General features: G+C 39.9%; 2 protein-coding genes across 6 annotated transcripts in view; one reads left to right on the forward strand and one right to left on the reverse strand.

Annotated features, from left to right (window-relative positions):
* Positions 1-19,967, reverse strand: part of CKAP5 (cytoskeleton associated protein 5) — a 537,335-nt gene that overhangs the window by 279,168 nt on the left and 238,200 nt on the right. The gene's annotated exons all lie outside the window — the stretch shown is intronic.
* The window catches only part of ATG13 (autophagy related 13), a 44,082-nt gene that overhangs the window by 2,836 nt on the left and 21,279 nt on the right, over positions 1-19,967 (forward strand). Inside the window, 5 exon segments of the mRNA XM_042446972.1 lie at positions 9,007-9,088; positions 13,444-13,524; positions 13,945-14,064; positions 14,752-14,798; positions 16,091-16,231. Coding sequence (XP_042302906.1) covers positions 9,020-9,088; positions 13,444-13,524; positions 13,945-14,064; positions 14,752-14,798; positions 16,091-16,231 — 458 coding nt within the window. The 5' untranslated portion in view covers positions 9,007-9,019.

Consider the following 19,967-nt stretch of genomic DNA (forward strand, 5'->3'; position numbering starts at 1 on the left):
TTTCCTGCAGCTTGCATCCATTGCTCTGGGTCCTAATCTCTGGAACAGCAGAAAATAAGCTTGCTCCCTCCTCAATATGACATCCCTTCAAATATTTAAACAGGGCTGTCATATCACCTCTTAACCTTCTCTTCTCCAGGCTAAACATCCCTAGCTCCCTAAGTCATTCCTCATAGGACATGGTTTCCAGACCCTTCACCATTTTAGTAGTCCTCCTTTGGACACACTCCAGTTTCTCAACATCCTTTTTGAATTGTGGTGCCCAGAACTGGACACAATATTCCAGGTGGAAAACCCTTGGGTGAAGGCATCCACAAATTTGGGCAGTAAGTTACATACAGCTCTTCCTCTCTTCTTCACTTCCATTCTTAGGTAGGTGGCTGGGACTTAAAATCAACATTTGATTCTCTGCTGTCTGATCCACGAACAGGACAGTAAACCAAGTACAAGACCTTTTGTGGTAGTTCTGAGCTTCCAGAATATTAAGAGTAATGTGTGTGTGTGTGTGTGTGTCCCCTTTGTTGGCCTTTTTGTTGCAGTCAGCCTTTGGATGATTTGTGGTGTTTTGAAAATTGTCATTGTTGTGTGCCTTCAAGTTGTTTCCAACTTAAGACTGTGGGTTTATTTTGACAAGATTTGTTCATAAGGGGTTTGCTTTTGCCTTCCTCTCAGGCTGAGATAATGTGACTTGCCCAAGATAACCGAGTGGGTTTCCCTGGGCAAGCAGGGATTCAAACCCTTGTCTCCCAAGTTACAGTCTAATGCTCAACCACTATACCATGTTGAGCTTGAAATAGCTGATCCTATTTTAACATTTTTATTTGCAGCCGCTATTTTGATTTACTGATTTATGTGCTTTCAGTTTTTGCTGTGCAATTGTACAGTGTTTCAACATTTTAATGTTCTTTGTATGAGCATTTTCTTTTTCATAGACTTGTAAACCAGTTCAGGAGTATTGATCTGAAAATGGTTTGAAAAATGATTAAATACAAATGATGTCATCACAGTAGAATGTGGCAAGTGCACATAACCTTAGGTTTAAATTCAACTGCTGTGCACATTCAGAGATACAGGACATTGAACAAGAGTGTCACCTATAATTCATTTGTTTTTATTTTATGAATGTAAGCAAATAGAGTTATATTTATGCTGATGTGCTTCACCAAACCTGTAGTTGAAGGTGCCATCACTTCTTTAACTAGCTTCAAAACGGAGTTGAAAACCATCCTGTTCAGAGAAGCCTTCCCAGGCATTGCATAATTAGAATCATAGAATCATAGAGTTGGAAGAGACCGCAAGGGCCATCCAGTCCAACCCCCTGCCATGCAGGAAATCCAGATCAAAGCATCGTCGACAGATGGCCATCCAGCCTCTGTTTGAAGACCTCCAAGGAGGGAGACTCCACTACACTCCGAGGAAGTGTGTTCCACTGTCGAACAGCCCTTACTGTCAGGAAGTTCTTCCTAATGTTGAGGTGGAATCTCTTTTCCTGTAGCTTGCATCCATTGTTCCTGGTCCTAGTCTCTGGAGCAGCAGAAAACAAGTTTGCTCCCTCCTCAATATGACATCCCTTCAAGTATTTAAATAGGGCTATCATATCACCTCTTAACCTTCTCTTCTCCAGGCTAAACATCCCCAGCTCCCTGAGTCGTTCCTCATAGGGCAAGGTTTCCAGACCTTTCACCATTTTAGTCGCCCTCCTTTGGACACGCTCCAGTTTCTCAATGTCCTTTTTGAATTGTGGCGCCCAGAACTGGACACAATATTCCAGGTGGGGCCTGACCAGAGCAGAATATAGTGGCACTATTACTTCCCTGGATCTAGATACGATACTTCTATTGTCGCTTACTATCTGATGTTCTTTTGTTGCCTGTTTATCGAACCATTTCCTGTATTGCTATGTATTGTTTATGTATTATCCTACTTGAGAGTATGTATTTTCCCTGGAAAATGATTAACCATCCATTATGAAGCCAAGCCCTCCCTCCAGTCCATCTGCCTTGGTCCAGGCCTTGGAGGTAGAGAGGAACTGCTGGACCTCTGACCCTTTCCCACTATCACTCCCTTCTTCTTCTGTGTCTTGTCTTTTTAGATTGTAAGCCCGAGGGCAGGGAACCATCTAACTAAAAAGATTGCATGTACAGCGCTGTGTAAATTTACAGCGCTTCATAAATAAAAGATAATAATAATAATAATAATAATAATAATAATAGCCACTGTATTTAAAACAGTATTCAAAAAGTTCCAACAAGTAAGTTCCATTTCACTTACTGTTCTTACATCACATAAGCATTTCAGGGTCAGTCAGTCTTTACACTGCTTACTTTGCCCTCATCATGTGATATGACCAAATGGATGTGTGATCTGGAGATATTTCTAAATCATTCAGTGAATGAGGGTGAAATAATGTGAGACTCAAAATCCAAAATACTGTAAATGGAAACATGCTTTTAATTCCTCTGAAATACTAAATAGTCCAGTCTTTAATGAGGCTGCATCTGTAGCATGATTGGATTCTGATGTTGGCCTTTGAAAATAAGTATTATACACAAAAAGTCAATTCAGAATCACTGTTTTTAAGGGGGGGGAGCAATCTTAAGACCTCACAGTTATTTGAAAAATATAGCCATTCCTTGTTTCCAAAGTATACTTTAAATTACCGTTCTGATTTGTGACAAACTTAAGGCAGTTTTGGCAAATTTTGGACTACAGAGATTTATAGTGCAGCCATTCATATGTTTACTTAGAGATAAGAACAATCGTGTTCCAGCTGTGTTTACAGGAATAAATGAGCCATGGAGCCCAAAGGGTGAACCTAACTTTCTTTTGAGTCTAACTAGTTTATGGAATTGTTGTGAACATAAAATAGAAACAAGAACTTAGCTTAAGCTCTTTAGATGAAAGACAGATATAATAATAACAATAATAATAATAATAATAATAATACAATTTATTTATATATTTATAATTATTTATAATTACAACAAATAAAATCGAACAATGCAATTACAAAATGTCAATAAAAGCACACAAAAATACATGCACAGTCATTAAAATAGCCAAATCATCATCTGTTTCTGTACTATTGAACAAGTGTGGAAGATTCTTTAAGATCAATTATAGAAGATCAGATGGGTAGGCCCCCCGGAAGAGATCCGTCTTAAGTGCCTTCTTGAAGGCATATAAGGTGGTGATAAGACAGATCTCTTCCGGTAAGTTGTTCCAAAGTATGGGGGCCGCAGCTGTGAATGCTTTATGGAAAGTTGTGATTAGTCTGGTCTTTGCATATTCCAATATTTTCTTCCCTGATGTTCTGAGAGTGCGGGGCAGATTGTGTAGGGAGAGGCATTCCCTTAAGTGACTCGGGACCAAGCCATGTAGGGCTTTAAAGGTAATGACCAACACTTTGTATTGGACCCGGAAGCTGATCGGCAGCCAGTGTAATAATTTTAGTATTGGAGTAATATGGTCAGATCTAGATGTACCTGTGACCAAACTGGCTGCAGCGTTTTGGATCAGTTGAAGCTTCCGAACTTGGTACAAAGGTAGCCCTATGCAGAGTGCACTGCAGAAATCTAAACGAGAGGTTACCAGTGCATGTACCACTGTTTCAAGGTCCCCCTGGGCCAGGTAGAGGCGCAGTTGGCGTATCAACCAAAGTTGGTACCAAGCGCTCCTGGCCACCACCACCTCCACCTGAGATGACAACTGTAGAGGCGAGGCGAGGAGCACTCCCAAACTGTGAACTTCGTCCTACGGGAAGTGTGACCCCGTCCAGGACAGGTTGACAAATCTCCATCCCTGGACCAGGGGTCCCTATCGCAAGCGCTCCGTTTTCTCTGGATTCAACTTGAGTTTGTTTTCCCTCATCCAGACCATTACCACTTAAGACAGCATTTAGAGGAGAGATGCCATCCTTAGTCACTGCAACAGTCAGAAACATAGAGAAGTGAATTTGTGTGTCATCAGTATACTGATAACTCCATGCCCCATGTCACCCAGCGGCTTCATGTAAATGTTAAACAGCATGGGAGACAGAATGGCGCCTGAGGGACACCAGATGTCAGCTCTCTTTTACGAGAGCAACTGTCTCCCAGCATCACCATCTGGAATCTGCCCAAGAGGGAGGAAAGGAACCACTGGAGCGCAGTGCCCCCAAAACCCAACTCCCTCAGACGTTCCAGAAGGATACCATGGTCTGGTATCGAAGGCCACTGAAATGTCCAAGAGTACGAGCAGGGTCACACTTCCAGATGGAGATCATTGACTAAGGCAACCATGGCAGTTTCAACTCCATATCCCGCCCTGAAGCAGGTTTGAAATGGATCTAGATAATCGGCTTCATCCAAGACAGCCTGGAGTTGAAAGGCAATCGCCCTCTTGATCAACTTGCCCAAGAATGGTAGTAGGGAGATCGGTCTACTGTATAGTTATTTCTTATCAGGGGATCTAGGGAGAGTTTTGTCAAAAGTGGTTTTACCACCGCTTGTTTAAGCTCAGATGGAAATTTCCCTTCCCTAAGGGATGCATAGATTATGGGTTGGAGTAACGCTGTTACTGCATCCCCTCCCTGAGTGGTCAACCAGAATGGGCAAGGATCAAGAGGGCGTGTTGTCCTCCTTACACATCCAAGAAGCTTGTCCACTTCATCGGTATTTACAAGCTCAAAGTGATCCAGTTTAACATAGTTCACAGAGTCAATGGATACCTCTCTTATAGTTTCTGTTGTAATATAATGGTAATAAATACAGATAATGCATTCGAAATGTTAAGATTACAATTTTACTGTCCATATTTAGTTTAAAAGAACCCAATAAAGGTAGGCAGAGACTGTTAAGGGTCAGTTCAGGTATGAAATATTTTTTCTGAAGAGATTATCCCTATACAGTGCAAAAGAACTACAATTTTGCTTTTATTTTTGCTTTTTTGGTTATATTTATTTTATTTTTTGTTTTTGTTTTGTTTATATTTGTTTTCTCTTTCCAGGATTTCAGCTTTTTTCTCTTGCTGTATCTGATTAGATAGATATTCAGTACTTGAACTTAATTTTGAAATCTAGAATTTGAATCTGATTTCTATGCACTGGCTAAATATATAATAAATATATATTGCATATCACATTTCTCCTGCTTTTTTTAAAAAAATCTTACAGAAGCTTACAACTGGCTGCCATGCTGTTGAACATCCAGACGCCAAATACTGTGAAAACCTTTTTCTAGCAGTGTAATAGGGCCAATGGGCCATGCTGATCCTAGGCTGAGGAAAGACTAATGGTGAGGTGGCATACATTAAATCTGCCAGAACTTGAATTAAAGTATAATTATTTCTCCTACAATTATAATCAACTAGCTTGGAACTTTATATCTAGTATTCCTCTTAGGAAAGGGTGATGCAACTGTTGCCAGTGCTGCTGCTCCTTTAAAAACACAAGCAGTTAGCCAGAGAAGCAGATTCTGAGTCACACCCTTATTTCACTTTTATTTGGGATTTTAATTGCAATCTCTTTAAAGGTTTTTCTGCTTTTAAGGAGTTTGTTCTGGAAAAAGAAATGTTGATGTGAATTGTAAAGGTTTATATAAAATAAAGTGCAGTCTCCATTCTGAGTTGGACCATGGCTGTATTACCCCAGTGTTGATTCCAGTGGCTGACTAGTACTTTTAAGTTGTCAAGCAGAGTTTTTTTTTAATTACGTTAAGGGTGAAATAGCCCACCCCTTCCAAAGGTGGATTGGAGCTGCAGCAGCCAAACGCTGTGACCCCAATCTGCCTTAAAGCCTGCATGATGGCCAGAAGCTGGCTTTAATGCGCTCCGGCAGCATATAAACTCCATGCCACCAGAGCAGTCAGAAGTCAGCCCGCATGTGGGCAGCCAGGTGGACTGAAGCTGCCTTCCAGGCATCTTGGGGGTGTGCATCATCTGTATGCCACAGTCCCAAGCCGGCTGGAAGCCAGCTTTTTATGCCAGTCTGTTTCAGTCTGTAGTTCACTTTAACTGAGGGTTAAACCTGGGCTGTTTGGCATGTAAAGTCCACGATTAATCACTGAAGCATGGTTTTCCCAAACAAAGGAATCTATTCCGAAGGTAGGATCTGGCCATCCTAAATTAGTGATCATTGTTTAGCATTTGGTGAAGGATCTGTGCTTCCAACGTACACCTGTCCCTCCACATTCACTGGGGTTAGGGGCACAGGACACCCATGAATGTGGAAAAACTGCAAATAACAAAAACACAGGTTTTACCTGGGAAAACATCTCTGTAGTAATCTCTAGGTCCTTCACTGCAACTCTGTGGTCACCATCTGCCTGACATTCTGCCCACAGAATTGTGCTGGAGAAGACACAAATACCTAGTGGAGTGTTCTCTATAGGAATACCTTTGTCTTTCAGTGTGATTTTTGGTTAAAGTTGACCATAGAGTTGCACTGGAGGATCTAGATATTCCTAGAGATAACATATTAATAAAATCTGTGTATAATCAAATCAGCAAAAGTTAAAGGCGCAAATGTGAAAAAACAAGTATATTTCTAGCATGTTTCCAGCATCATGTTCTTTCACCTCTTCGTCCCACTTGTTAACCCACAATATTTGAATGTATCTTGCAATGGAACAAATACAAGAATGGACAAAATTAATCATATGTATGTTTACTCACTAATATACATAACTGAATTCAATAAGACTTATTCCTAAGTAAATGGGTGCAGGATTGCAGCCAAATAAAGAAATATGAAGCACTTATCATTATTGCATAAAATGTTTGAGGCATTTTATTAGAATATAGTTGCGTATAATTTATCAGGATGCCTTTAATGAGTATTTCCTTCATTGTTTAATCTTCAAATCATCCTAACAGTGAAAATGCTATCGTTTCCAAAAAGCGTTGTACAATCTGACACCTCCAGATGTAGAGAAGTACAACTCTCAACTAGTGCTAGAATGCCATTTTCTACTTCATAATTTCTAAATGCTATGGTTTGCATATATATTGTGTATATTTTTAAAGAAAAAATACAATAAAAAGTATGCAAAACATTATTCGTCTGAAACACTGGCATTTCCAAGCTTAGAACCCAGGAATTCCTGATGTCATCAACAGAGAGCTCTTCTCTTTGATAACACCAAATGCTCTTCTGCACTGAAAAAGAAATGATTCAGACACAAACTCTGTGTCAGCAGTGTGGATGCAGCCTGTGAAACCAATGGGACAATGTTTCAGTTTCCCTGCTGCTGACCTGCATGTCATAATTCCTGAAGAAAAATATGCCTGAGAGACAGTAAAAACAACAACACAGAATTGATCACAAATTTGATCCTATTAATTTGTATATTCATTGGATTTTTCTCTATGCATTAAAAATTATGAAAACAATGCTGAGAAAATTGTATTATTGCTAATTTTTGTTACTGAAAATGTCATTGTTCCAGAGAGATGTTTTCAAAGGTGAAGAGACATTGTTTGTTTTTCTCAACTGGTGTAACATGATATCTGTTCTACATTTTACATGACCTAACCTAGTTAAAGGTATATAATGCCTCTTGCATTCCATCTTAAGATCATTACACTTTTTGGGTACTTTTCCATTATGAGCAACATGTTCTATTTGCCTCCACCTTTTGAATTTTAGCTTAACATTGAGCCTGAAGGAATGAATGTTCTACTGAACTCAAAATTTGTTCTCTAGTTTGTCTATTCATAAAACCATGAAATGCAGTCTATTTAGAAGTAAGACTCTAAGGTGAACCTATAATGCAGGTTTTTGGGGGCAAAATTTGTTCTGAAGGAGGTTTGCCCCTTACTTCCTCTAAGGCTGAGAGAGTGTGACTTGCCCAAGGTCTCCCAGTGGGTATCCATGGCTAAGCTGGGAATCTAACCCTGGTCTCCAGAGTTGTAGTCCAACACTCAAACCACTATTATTTATTTATTTATTTATTTATATAGCGCTGTAGATTTGCACTAATGCTACTAATTAGTTGAAAAATCTGGCCCTTGGATTATATTGCAAAGTATTCATGACCCCATTCTGTGTCCCTCAGTTGCTGTATCACCAAGATGTGCATGGTAGGGCTGCCTCTGCTGGATTGTTGTTTCGCAAGGACATTTATTATTAGACCAGGAGTTGTACTTTCTGAAATTTCTGCCAGTGTTTCTCAATCCAAATCTGAATCCAGGGGGAGGGGAGCACAGAAATGATTGCATTGCAAGGAGCAAGCCACTAATATTTTCCAATTGGTGAAGAAGTCAAAACATATTGCTCCTCAATTTGGGGAAGAATTCTGATACAGCCAGGGTCAAGGCTCTTATGGATCTCCTCCTCTGAATAACTATTGAAGTAGGATTTGTGAAGGAAATCTCAAAGCATTTCACAAATCCCGTTTCAGTCCCTGGCTGCACACTCACCTGGGGAAGGCAGCTTATTGGCCCACTAGGAAATCCAAGCAATCAGCTGTTAAATAATCTGCAAGTTCTTAGGACAGTAGCAAATCTGCTGTGGACAGCCAAGAGGGGGGGGGCATAAATAAATTGCTAGGATGCTACTGTGCAAATTGCTGTTGGTATTTGGGGAAAAAAATAGCTAGTTTTGTTTAAATGTGCCTAATGACAATTCATATGAAGCAGTATATAAATGAATCTGCTATTGCTATTATGTAGTAGTTGTAGCAAGTTCAGTAGTTCAAATAAAATGTGATCTTTTCTTGCCCCCGTTTCTATCCTGACTGAGTTGATTATAAAACAAATGAAGATGCTTTGCCACTGTTAAAAATGGAAATTTCTCTGGAGTGAATTCTCTTCATAGCTTGCTTTTCTGTTATTCTGGTAATATATTAATGTAGATCATAAAAATTTATTCAGCCAGCAATGAGTGAATATTTTTGAATATTAGTTTACCAACTCTTTATGATTAGCTCACTGAGGTTACTGGCTTTGATCAGTTTTTAATAATACTATAGGCTCTCTGAATGCAGAAACCAAATAAAAATTGAATATGCTATGTCTGTTCTCTTCCAGATCTCTGTATGCAATGGACACTGATCTCAGTTCCCAAGACAGGAAGGACTTGGACAAGTTTATCAAATTTTTTGCCTTGAAGGTAATTATTGTTATAATCATACTGCTTCAGCATTTATGTAGCATGAAAAAAACTAACATGCCTTGTAGTTATTTAGGTGTTACTAGTACATATAACAAGGATTCACATAGCACTGATGTCCTTTTGCACAGGGGTTTTTTTTGGGGGGGGTTGGGGGGAGGTTGTTGGGTTGTTTGTTTGTTTTTTGGCAAATCTTCAAGTTTCCTTAGGTTTTCTGAAGATTAGCAATAGATTGTGGTTGTTATGTACCATTAAGTTGATTCCAACTTAGGGCAATTCTGTCATATAGTTTTTTGGTAAGAAATATTGAAAGGACGTTTGCCATTGTCTTCTTATCAGGGTAAAAGAGCATGACTTGCCCAAGGTCACCCAGTAGGTTTCCATGTCTGAGTGGAAAGTTATACCTGGTCTCTCAGAATTCTGCTCCTACACTTTTTGTACTGCTGCTCAAACCACTATGCTATACTGGACCTCAAAGTTGATTACAGTACAGAAAAATTAAAAACCAATAAGTCTGCATTTGGATTTTATGTGTGCCAATGTTCCATTTCACTCTCTTGTGTGGCTACAGAGGATCTATGGGCTTAGACCCAAACTCTGTATCCTTGGGGTGAAGAATTATTTTATTTTATTTTATTTATATCCTATCTGGGATGCAGTGTGGCCTTCAACATAATTTTAAAAAGCTGTACATAACAAAACAATAAACTGAACACATTAAAATGCAAATAAAACCAGTCATATTGCCAAAACACCAATTAAGCTTAAACAGTTTAAAACTCCTTAGTACCAATAAATACAATTGAAGGAATAAATAAATACCTGATATCAGGGTGGGGGGCAGGATTTTCCAACCAGCCAGGCCTCCCTGCCCAGCCTATAAAGGACCCTCCTCACAGGGAGCTGCCAGAAGCACCATGGGAGCTTTCCCATTGGGGAAAGCAAATGCCCACTACAGCCAGCTCAGGAAGGAGTCATTGCTTCAAGAAAGATATCTCATTGAATTCATTTTGCTGTGCACAGTAACACAGTGGATGTAGGTTCATGATCTGCACAGTCACCAGGTTGTGGCGTGATCATGTGTGCAACATGGCAAGCATATATGAAGGCCTCCTGCCAACAGGAGGTGTCTTGTCTGCTTACTGCACTGCCCATATTCACTGTTAACACGGAGCCCCCAATGTGCATGTCCAAAGCCAACATAGCCCACAAGTCAAAAAACAACATTCCTATCTCTGCCATAAAGAAAGAAGAAAGGAGCTTATGTTGAATTTGGATTCAAGAAAGATGAAACCAAAAGACACACAGTCATTACCGCTTGGGATCAATTTATGAATGACATTTTGATTAGGGGAACAGCAGAATTTTAACACTTGGTTCAGAAAGAAAAAACAAATATCTATTCACTAAGGGATGACAGAAATATTGTTTGCCACTAAGAATCATGATGTAGTTTCATTTAGTGACATACTGAAAGAAAGCCTGGTATATAGTCTGTCCGCTGTTTCCATGGATTCTGCATCCACAGCTTGAAAATATTCCCCTGCACACACACACCCCAAAAAAAAACCCCTTCCAAAAAGCAAACCTTGATTTTGCCATTCTGTATAAGAGACACCATTTTACTATGCCATTGTATGTAATGGGTGTTGAGCATCCATGGACTTTGATATCCACTGGGGTCCTGGAACCAAACTACAGCAGATACCAAGGGCCAACTGGACAAATGTGTTTAATTATGGCGGGTTACAGACCGCCCGTTTGGGGCGGCGTGCACCCGCCCCTTTCCCCGCTGTATCGGGGCCTCAGCTGCCAGACCAGCAGCCTCCGAGGCCCCAATCCACCGCTTTCCAGGCTGCGGGGAAGCTGCAAAAGGCGGCCTGGAAAGGGGTGTCCTTGGGGCTTCAAGCCCCAAGGACACCCGGCGACGGCAGGGAGGAGGATAAAGGGGCCGCTTGGCCCCTTTCTCCTCTGCGTTGCTGGCGCAGCCGTCTGAAAGCTGCGCCCAGCGACTCAAACCCAGAAGGAGCTCCGAAACGGAGCTCCTTCCGGGGTCACGGAAAGGGCACCCTAGGTGCCCTGGCACGGCCCCAATACGTCACAACCGCGCCGCCTCGTTTGGAAGCGGCGCGGTCGTGACGTAGTGATGGTGGCGACCGTGTGCAACGGCCGCCGCCATTTTCTATGTGCAGAGTGCGTACTAGGGTTAGGGGGTGCAGAAGCACCGCCCCTTCCTAACCCTAGTACGCGCTCCGCGTGTACTTTAAGGCCCGTTTGTAACGGGCCTATGTCACGTTGATTCATTCAAATGAGATTGAGTGTTATAGGGCAATTTAGAAAAGTTTTGTAGTTTAAAGTGCTTAATGGCCATTCTTAAGGAAATTCTCATTCACCTTTATGAGTTCAGTGGGCTTTTGACACTTTTCCTCCCTGAAGATAGAGGGTGCTTCGATGCCAATGCAGGAAGCTAAGCTTTTCAAGTCATCTTAATTCTACATTTCAAGATTAACCTCACATGGGGCACAGTGTTAAGAACTGAATAAGAGATACTTGAGCCGATGTACCTTGTCAGATAAGGACTAAGATGTGTTCCATCCAGACAAATAATATTGGTAAGCAGTTAAGATAATGATGAACAATACAAATATGGACAAGATTGTGTCATTTTCTATATACAACATGCCTAACCTTTGAGTGGCTGGTATTTCATACCTATGCTTTTGATATGAACAGCAGGTACTATAGATCAAGAAATTGGCTGACTGTTTGGGACCAGATTGTTAGATATGGTAAAGAATGCAAACATGCTGAGATTGGTATGATGTATCTCAGGAAAAATAACAGAGAAAAGACCTATTAAAATCCAACAATCACTTTTTTAAAAAAGGAAAGTAAAGTGATTAATGTTCCAAATACGTGATTACATCTCTTATTTAGGTACAATATATAGTCATTGACTAGGGCAGTGCTTCCCAGGCTGTCTGATGTGGTGAACAGGCAGTTATTTTTTCCAATGTATCACAAGCTAGTACCATATCTGTGCTCATTGTGTACAATTCTTTCTTTCTTGTCTGGAAACTTCCCAGGGATTGGAAGCCAAAACTCAGGGAGCAGCACCAGTCCAGGGGCCACTACGTTAAGTAGCACTGGTCTAGAGAACTATTTTTGTATGTGCCTTCAAGTCACCTGTTGATTTATGGTGACCACATGAGTTTTAATGGGGTTTTCTTAGGCAATGAATACTTAGTAGTGTTTTTGCCAATTCCTTTTATTTTAGTAGTTGCTTATTATCAGGATATAACACAGAAACCATACTTTTCAAAAAGTGGCTATATGTTGCTATGCATTAAATGTAGGTACTCATCAATGGAATCAATTAGCAGCAGCATTATTTGTACAGTACAGTCGGCCCTTCTTAAACACAGATTTTTTATATACTGATTCAAGCATACACGGTTTGAAAATGTTAAAAAAAGTATAAATTTCCTATATCTGATTTTCCATTTTTTTATAAAGGACACCATTTTGCTATGTCGTTATATTTAACGCGACTTGAGCATTTACAGATTTTGTTATACACAGGGGATCTTGGAACCAAACTCCAGCGTATAACAAGGATCCACTATATCATCTATATGCATGGTATTTTACAGACTATAAAACAGATCCCTGTCCAAAGAAGTTTATAATTTTAAATCAACGTGTGGGGAAAGCAGAGGAAGACATGGATGGAATTACTGGAAGAATATCTATTGATGTCAATTATACATTCTTTGATTTAGTTATGGTGAGCATGGGGCCTAAGGGATTGTGCCAAAGACTTCACAGAAAAGCTTGATTTTGAGGTGGCATTTGAAGTAAGAGAGGTAACATCAAGTGCGTGTTCCGTAAGTCAGGTTCTAGCCAAGTGGCACAACAAAGGAGGAAGGAAGGACAGAATCATTCAGATGCCAGCTGGTGGTGCACATGAAGCAAAGGTCACAGGCATAGATCAATGAGCATAAGAGCTAAAAGATTCAGTGGGGTGGGGACAAGCACAAGGACATGGATAGAGTGTTCTGAAAGGAAGGATAAAAGTTTACCCAGAAGCAGACAAGAAGCCAACGATAGAGATTTAAAGAGAAGACATGAAGGTCAGAGCAACAAGAAAAATGAATAATTTTGGTGGCAGTGTTTTCTGTAGAGTAGACTGGGGCAAGGTGCAACAACTGTAGAACAGCGAAAACATGTGAAATAGACAAACTGTATTTCACTTAATCTCTTTCCATAAAAGTACCATTTTAGTGGACTGATGTTCTCCAGAAACTGTACTTGGCTTCTTATGAGTTCAGTAAGCTAATTTTTTTTCCTTTCAGACTGTACAAGTGATTGTCCAAGCCCGACTTGGAGAAAAGATTTGTACTCGATCCTCATCCTCACCAACAGGCTCTGATTGGGTAAAACTTTAGAACAAGCACATTTGTTTTGTCACGTTAAGGAAGCACTTTATCAAAAAATATAAAATGAAAATACAAAACGTTAATGCCCAATATTCTGATTTTTTTTAAAAAATTCATTTGTATACTGTACATAGAACTACCTGGTCTTCCTCTGGGGCTGAGTGTACAAATAAGGAATACAGTTGAGGAATTCCTGGTTCCTTAACAGATTGGAGCTGGAACGTTTTGTCACTGCTTTTCATTGAGAATTATGTTGTTGTCATAAAAGATTGCTAGTCATTGAGAGAACAAGAAAGTATTGGTTTACAGTAAGCTGGAAGTCAAGATGGATGCCAAGTTCAAGGCAGATAGAGGAGGTATCTCAAATAAGTGCCTAAAAAATTAATATATATATATATATATTCTTTAACGTTACAGTTCAATTTGGCAATCAAAGATATACCAGAAGTTACTCATGAAGCAAAAAAAGCCTTGGCAGGACAGCTGCCTGCTGTTGGGCGGTCTATGTGTGTGGAAATCTCTCTCAAAACCTCTGAGGTAATACTTTAACAAAAATCTGTTTAATTTGCCATCTTTGCTTTGTCAGGTTTTATTGTTTGTCTTCCTATAATGCAAATGATACCTAGAAAACCAATTTGTTGGTATGCCATTCTTGATACTGATAAGGGGAGTCTAGATGTAAATAAAAAGAGGAGCTGCACTGTTCTGAAAAAAATGGAATCTCCAAGTTTAAACTCTTCTCAAGATTAAATTTAGGGGTGGGAGCATGTCCTAAGTGTCTCAAGTGGAAGTTGTTGTGTGGAAGTATCTATAACAGAGCAACAAAATAATTTCCACCTTAAATACTGTTTTAAACCAAAGAATAATCCAGCTATATGAAACGTGAGGAGATGATAAACTGATGAGGAAGTTCTCATTCACTGCAAAGGAAAGGCAGACTCATCATATAGGCCAACAAATTGTACTGATTCCTTTTTATGTACACATTATTAATGTATCTTAAGTGAGCAAACTATAATCATAAACTTAAGCCTAAACCTAAATATGTTTTTCTATTCAGAGTCTTATGGAACACCCCAGAACCACAGTTAGATTTAGATTAGTTTGTAATTACAGTGAGAACTGCTTCTTTTGCAGCTATTTGAAGAGTTACCATATCATTTTACAATCAATTGTAGTAGCATTTCCCTCACAGGTGTTAAAATATTCTTTGTTCAACTGCAGGGGGATTCCATGGAGCTTGAAATCTGGTGTTTAGAGATGAATGAAAAGTGAGTGTATGTTTAATGGTTTAGTTAAATCTTTATTACTCTGTTTTTTGGGGGGAAAGGTCGGAGGGATGGAGCAGAATACAGTTGGCCCTCCACATTTGTTGCTTTGACTATTGCAGATGGATTATTCACGGAATTAATTAATATGTTCTATCTAGGAATCTCTAGGTCAGCGGTAGGCAATCTTTTTGAGCCGGGGGCCGGGTTGCTGTCCCTCAGACAACTGGGGGGCCGAAGCCAAAAAATAAATAATTAAATAATTTTTAAAAATTAAATATATAAATAAACCAGGACAAATGTAGGACAAAATTTTCAAATGGAAGACACTTTTTTTAAAAAAATGCAGGACACGCGAAAAAATTTGCTGATTTTAAAAAAAATGTTAATATAAATGCATGTTTCTGAGGCTTCTATAGACAATTGCCCCCCAAAGACCCCAGCGGCAATCGGCGTCAGGACTGGGCTGGGGCCAGTCCCAAGGCCTCGCCGGGCCGCATTTGGCCCACGGGCCGCAGGTTGCCTACCCCTGCTCTAGGTCCTCTAACATGACACTTATTGCCAACGTCTGCCAAAAGTCACACTGGAAGACCTAGAGATTCCTAAAGAGCACATCTCTTGGCATTTGTAGGTCGTCTGGCACAATTTCATGGTCAACTTTTGGCAGATCTTGACTACTGAGTTGCTCTGGAGGACCTAGAGATTCCTAGAGAGGTGTTCTCTGAAGTAAAACAAAAAGTATTTTTATTATGGTTTTTCCACTTTCATGGGGGTCCTGTGCCCCTAACCCCATCTAATGTGAAGGGTCCACTGCATAATTTTTGTTTAGTTTGAATCTGATTATATGCTGAAATATATAGAGTTCCAATAAATTACTGATCATAGACTCATAGATTCATAGAGTTGGAAGAGACCGCAAGGGCCATCCAGTAATAAAAATTCTGAAGGGATAATTATATAGGTATCTACAGAATATAAAAATAAGCTACAAAATGTACAACGTCTTATCAAATTCTGATTCAAAGATATTTGTATGGTGCCCCACAAATGCCTTTGTATTAGAATTAAATAATGTTTCTCTTGGAATAACTTGCACAACTTCTACAAAAGATTTGTATATCCAAAGCTGAATCATATTCTTTTAGTTTAATGGCATGCTGTAATCTCAGTTGCTTTAATTTTACATCGGTTAATTCTAAAGAAGATCTTAAATTTCCCAATCTCTAGATCTTACTATTGTAATTTTTGTCATTTTACTGAGAATGTTGAACTAACTTTTTCTTCGTTGCTTTTAGATGCGATAAAGAAATTAAAATTTCCTACACTGTGTATAATAGACTGTCTCTATTGCTGAAATCCTTGCTTGCTATAACAAGGGTGACTCCTGCCTATAGACTTTCAAGGAAGCAAGGTCATGAATATGTAATATTGTACAGGTAATACTCACTGATAATCCTTTGAAATAATAGCACTATATGCAGCTATGCTTTTCTTCCTGTAATTTTTTTTTCTTGCATAAGTCTCCATTATTATTATCTTTTGGTATCCTCTCCATATGCTTAGAATGTGCATTCATATTTAAGCATGCTTTCTCAATTTTTTCTGAAGGTCTCTTGAGCTTTTCTTGTTAACTTACTCTTACTCATATTTTAAAATACCATATTATAAAGAAGTAATAAATTGTTAATACGTAATGTTAAATTAATTATATTCTTCAAAGCAAGTTGAGTATCTGTAGGTTGGTGCTTCTTCTTAATTTCAGCTGCACTTCCTTTGTATTGTCACTTAATTTTACTTGTGCTCATGTGGGAACCTCAAGCCACGGCTGAACTTAGCAGACTATGTATCTACTTCCCCCAGCTCTTGTGTTCTCCATAAAGTAATGGATGAAAGATCTGGCATTGCTGTTGTTAACTGCTGTAAGGTCGACTTTGACTTATGGTGACCCTATGAATGAGGGATTTCCAAAGTCACTCCTAACAGCCCTTCTCAGGCCTTGCATACTCAGGGCCTGTGATTTCCTTGACTGAGTCTATCCATCTGTAATGTACTCTTTCTCCTTTCCTGATTTCATCAATTGCCTTTTCTATGTACTGTAGTGAGTTGTTTCTTCTCATAATATGTCCAAAGTACAAGAGTCTCATTTTACAAAGAAGTAGTCATGATAGTCTGTTGCAGCATAAAAAGCAGGAAGGAAGGGGAAGGGGAAGAAAAAAATGTGGCAGCACCTTTAAGACTAATGTTTTCATTTTCACATGGCTATAACAACCACTTCTTCAGATGCAGTACAGAGTGCTAGTAAATGTTCAAGTATAAAGCATATTTGCATAGTTGTGAGAGTGGGATGGAATGTAATAGGATCCAGAAAGATGCAAATCGAGATCCTTGCCCTACATTTTCAAAGGGCTGGTCAAGGTGATACAGGGTTTTCAGATTTTTATAGTGGTCGGTCAGTGTTGATGTGTGGAAGCAATCATCTTGGTTTCTAGGGAGAGTTCAGGTATGATTTGTTCTAGGGCCTATTTATCCTTGGTATCCATAGCACTCTTCTCCATCACTACATTTCAAATGAGTTGATTTTTTTTTTTTACTATCACCCTTTCTTACTGTTCAGCTTTCACAACCACACATAGAAATTGGAAATATGGTGTCATGGACAATCCTAACTTTAGTATTAAGAATCCTAACACTAGTGGATCATGTTTACTTCCTTCATAGCTGCCTTTCAAAGTCCTGATCTTCTTTTGATTTCTTGATTAATGGCTGAGCCAAGGTATGGAAAATATTTAACTATTCCAATATCTTCATTGTCTGCTTTAAGGTTATGTCAATCATCTGTGGTCATTATTTTTGTTTTCTTAAGGTTCAACAGTAAACTTCCCTTTACACTTTCTTCTTTGACTTCCTTCAGTAATCATTCAAAGTTTTTGCTGTTTTCTAGTAGTAGTTTGATATAATCTGCATAGCTTAAATTACCTAATCCCCCTTTGACAATTGCAAACCATTGTTTCTCCATATTCTGTCTTGATGGTAGCCTCTTGTCCTGGGTACAGGTTATACATCAGGACAATCAAATGTTGTGCTGTAGCTATTTCTTTTAAGAGGGATCCATCGTTTTTCATGATCTGTACAATTAAAGGCTTTGCATACTACAAAGCATAGGCTAATTTTCTTCCGAAATGTCCAATATCGAACACATGTTTGCAACGTGATCCCTAGTGCCTCTTTTTTTCCTGAACCCAGCTTGAACATCTGGCATTTCTCACTCCACGTGTGGTAAAAGTCTGTGTTGTAGAATTTGAGCATCAGTTTGCTTGCATGGGGACATTAATGCAGTGGTTCTGTGGTTACTGCAATCCCTCTTGCCACCTTTCTTGGAGACCGGAATGTATATTGAGCATTTCCAATCTGTGGGCCATTCTTTTATTTTCCATATATGTTGACAGATTTTAGTTAGAATTAGAGTCAGTTCTGTCTCTGTAGCTTGAAGCACCTCTGCTGGTATGCCATCTGTTCCTCCTTCTCTCAATGATCTGCATGCAGCTTCCATTTCACTTTCAAAAATTGTAGGCTCGTTTTGAAAAGGTTCTTTCTTGGATGAATTTATCATCCTTTCAAATCTTTGTTATAGTTATTCAGTATATTGGCCCGTTACATACGGGCACTTTAGTACACGCGGAGCGCGTACTAGGGTTAGAAAGGGGTGGGGCCTGCGCAACCCCCTAACCCTAGTTCGCACTCCACCCGCACAAAATGGCGGCGGCCGTTCCACACGGCTGCCGCCATGAGGACGTCATGGCCGTGCTGCCTCTATACGGGGCAGCGCGGACGTGACATCCTCGCTCCGTGCCAGGGCGCATGGTGCGCCCTTAGCACGGAGCAGGAAGGAGCTCCGTTTCGGAGCTCTTTCCTGGTTTGGTCCGCTGGGCACAGCCTTCACACGGCTGCGTCCAGCGGACCAAAGGAGAAAGGGGCCATGCGGCCCCTTTCTCCTCCTCCTCGCCGCCGCGGGGTGTCCTTGAGGCTTGAAGCTGCTTCCCCGCAGCCTGAAAAGCGGCGGATCGGGGCCTCAGCAGCTGCTGTTCTGGCCACTGAGGCCCCAATACACCGGGGAAAGGGGCGGGTACAGCCCGCCCCAAATTGGTGGTCTGTAACCCGCCATTGTTTCCATTAACTTTGTAATTGGTTATGTAATGCCTTCCCTTGTAGGTTGTATAGTATCACCACCATTGGTTTAAATTTCCCTTTGGTTTCTTGAATCTTGTGGAATAGGTCTCTTTTTCCTTATTTTTGTCATCTTCTATTTCTGCATTGATTACTGTAAAAGTTCTCTATGTCTGGTGCACAAGTCGTGAACAGTGGCATTCAGGGTTCTAACTATTTCTGTCCCCTTTTACTTTTCTTGTCTTTTATTTTTGAAAAGTTTAACTGCTTGAAGAGTTTCATCTGTCATCCATTGAGGGTTCTTTTTCTTTTTTGGCTACAGATAGTGTCTTTTTGCATTTTTCTCTGACAGTGTCCCTGGCTTCAGTCCAGAATTCTTCTGGCTCCTCATCAATTAGGCTTAATAGTGCAAGTCTATTTTTTACATTAACTTTAAATTCTACAGGGATATTCTTTAGGTTGTATGTTGGCACAATGGTCATAGCTTTACTGTAATTTTTAATATTAGCAGTTTATGGTCTGTGCCACAATCTGCTTCTGGTCTTGTTTTTGCAGCTTTTCTACCTTCTGCTTCCAGATATGTAGTCTATTTGAATTCTGTATTGGCCATCATGTGATTTCGATGTATACACTCGCCTCTTTGATTGCTTGAAGAATATGTTTACAATGACCATTGGCCTTGCAAAATTCAATCAGTCATTGCTTTAGTTCTTGATCCTAGGCCAAATTTTCGTACAGTCTTTGCTTCTGCTCTGTTTCCTACTTTTGCATTCCAATTTCTTATGATTAACAATTCCTGTTTCGCTGTGTGGTCATTTTCTCCCTGGACTCCAGCATGTTGTTGTTAACTGTCCTTGCGTCAGCCCCAATTCATGGTGACTATATGGATGAGACATCTCCAAGACCCCCTATCCTCCACTTCTCTGCTTAGGTCAAGAGCCTGGCCACAGCATTTTGGACCTCCTGAAATTTTCAAAGGCAGCCCCACATAAAGTGTATTACACCAAA

Source organism: Sceloporus undulatus, chromosome 1 (assembly GCF_019175285.1).
Source record: "Sceloporus undulatus isolate JIND9_A2432 ecotype Alabama chromosome 1, SceUnd_v1.1, whole genome shotgun sequence".
In the NCBI taxonomy this organism is placed as follows: Eukaryota; Metazoa; Chordata; class Lepidosauria; order Squamata; family Phrynosomatidae; genus Sceloporus; species Sceloporus undulatus.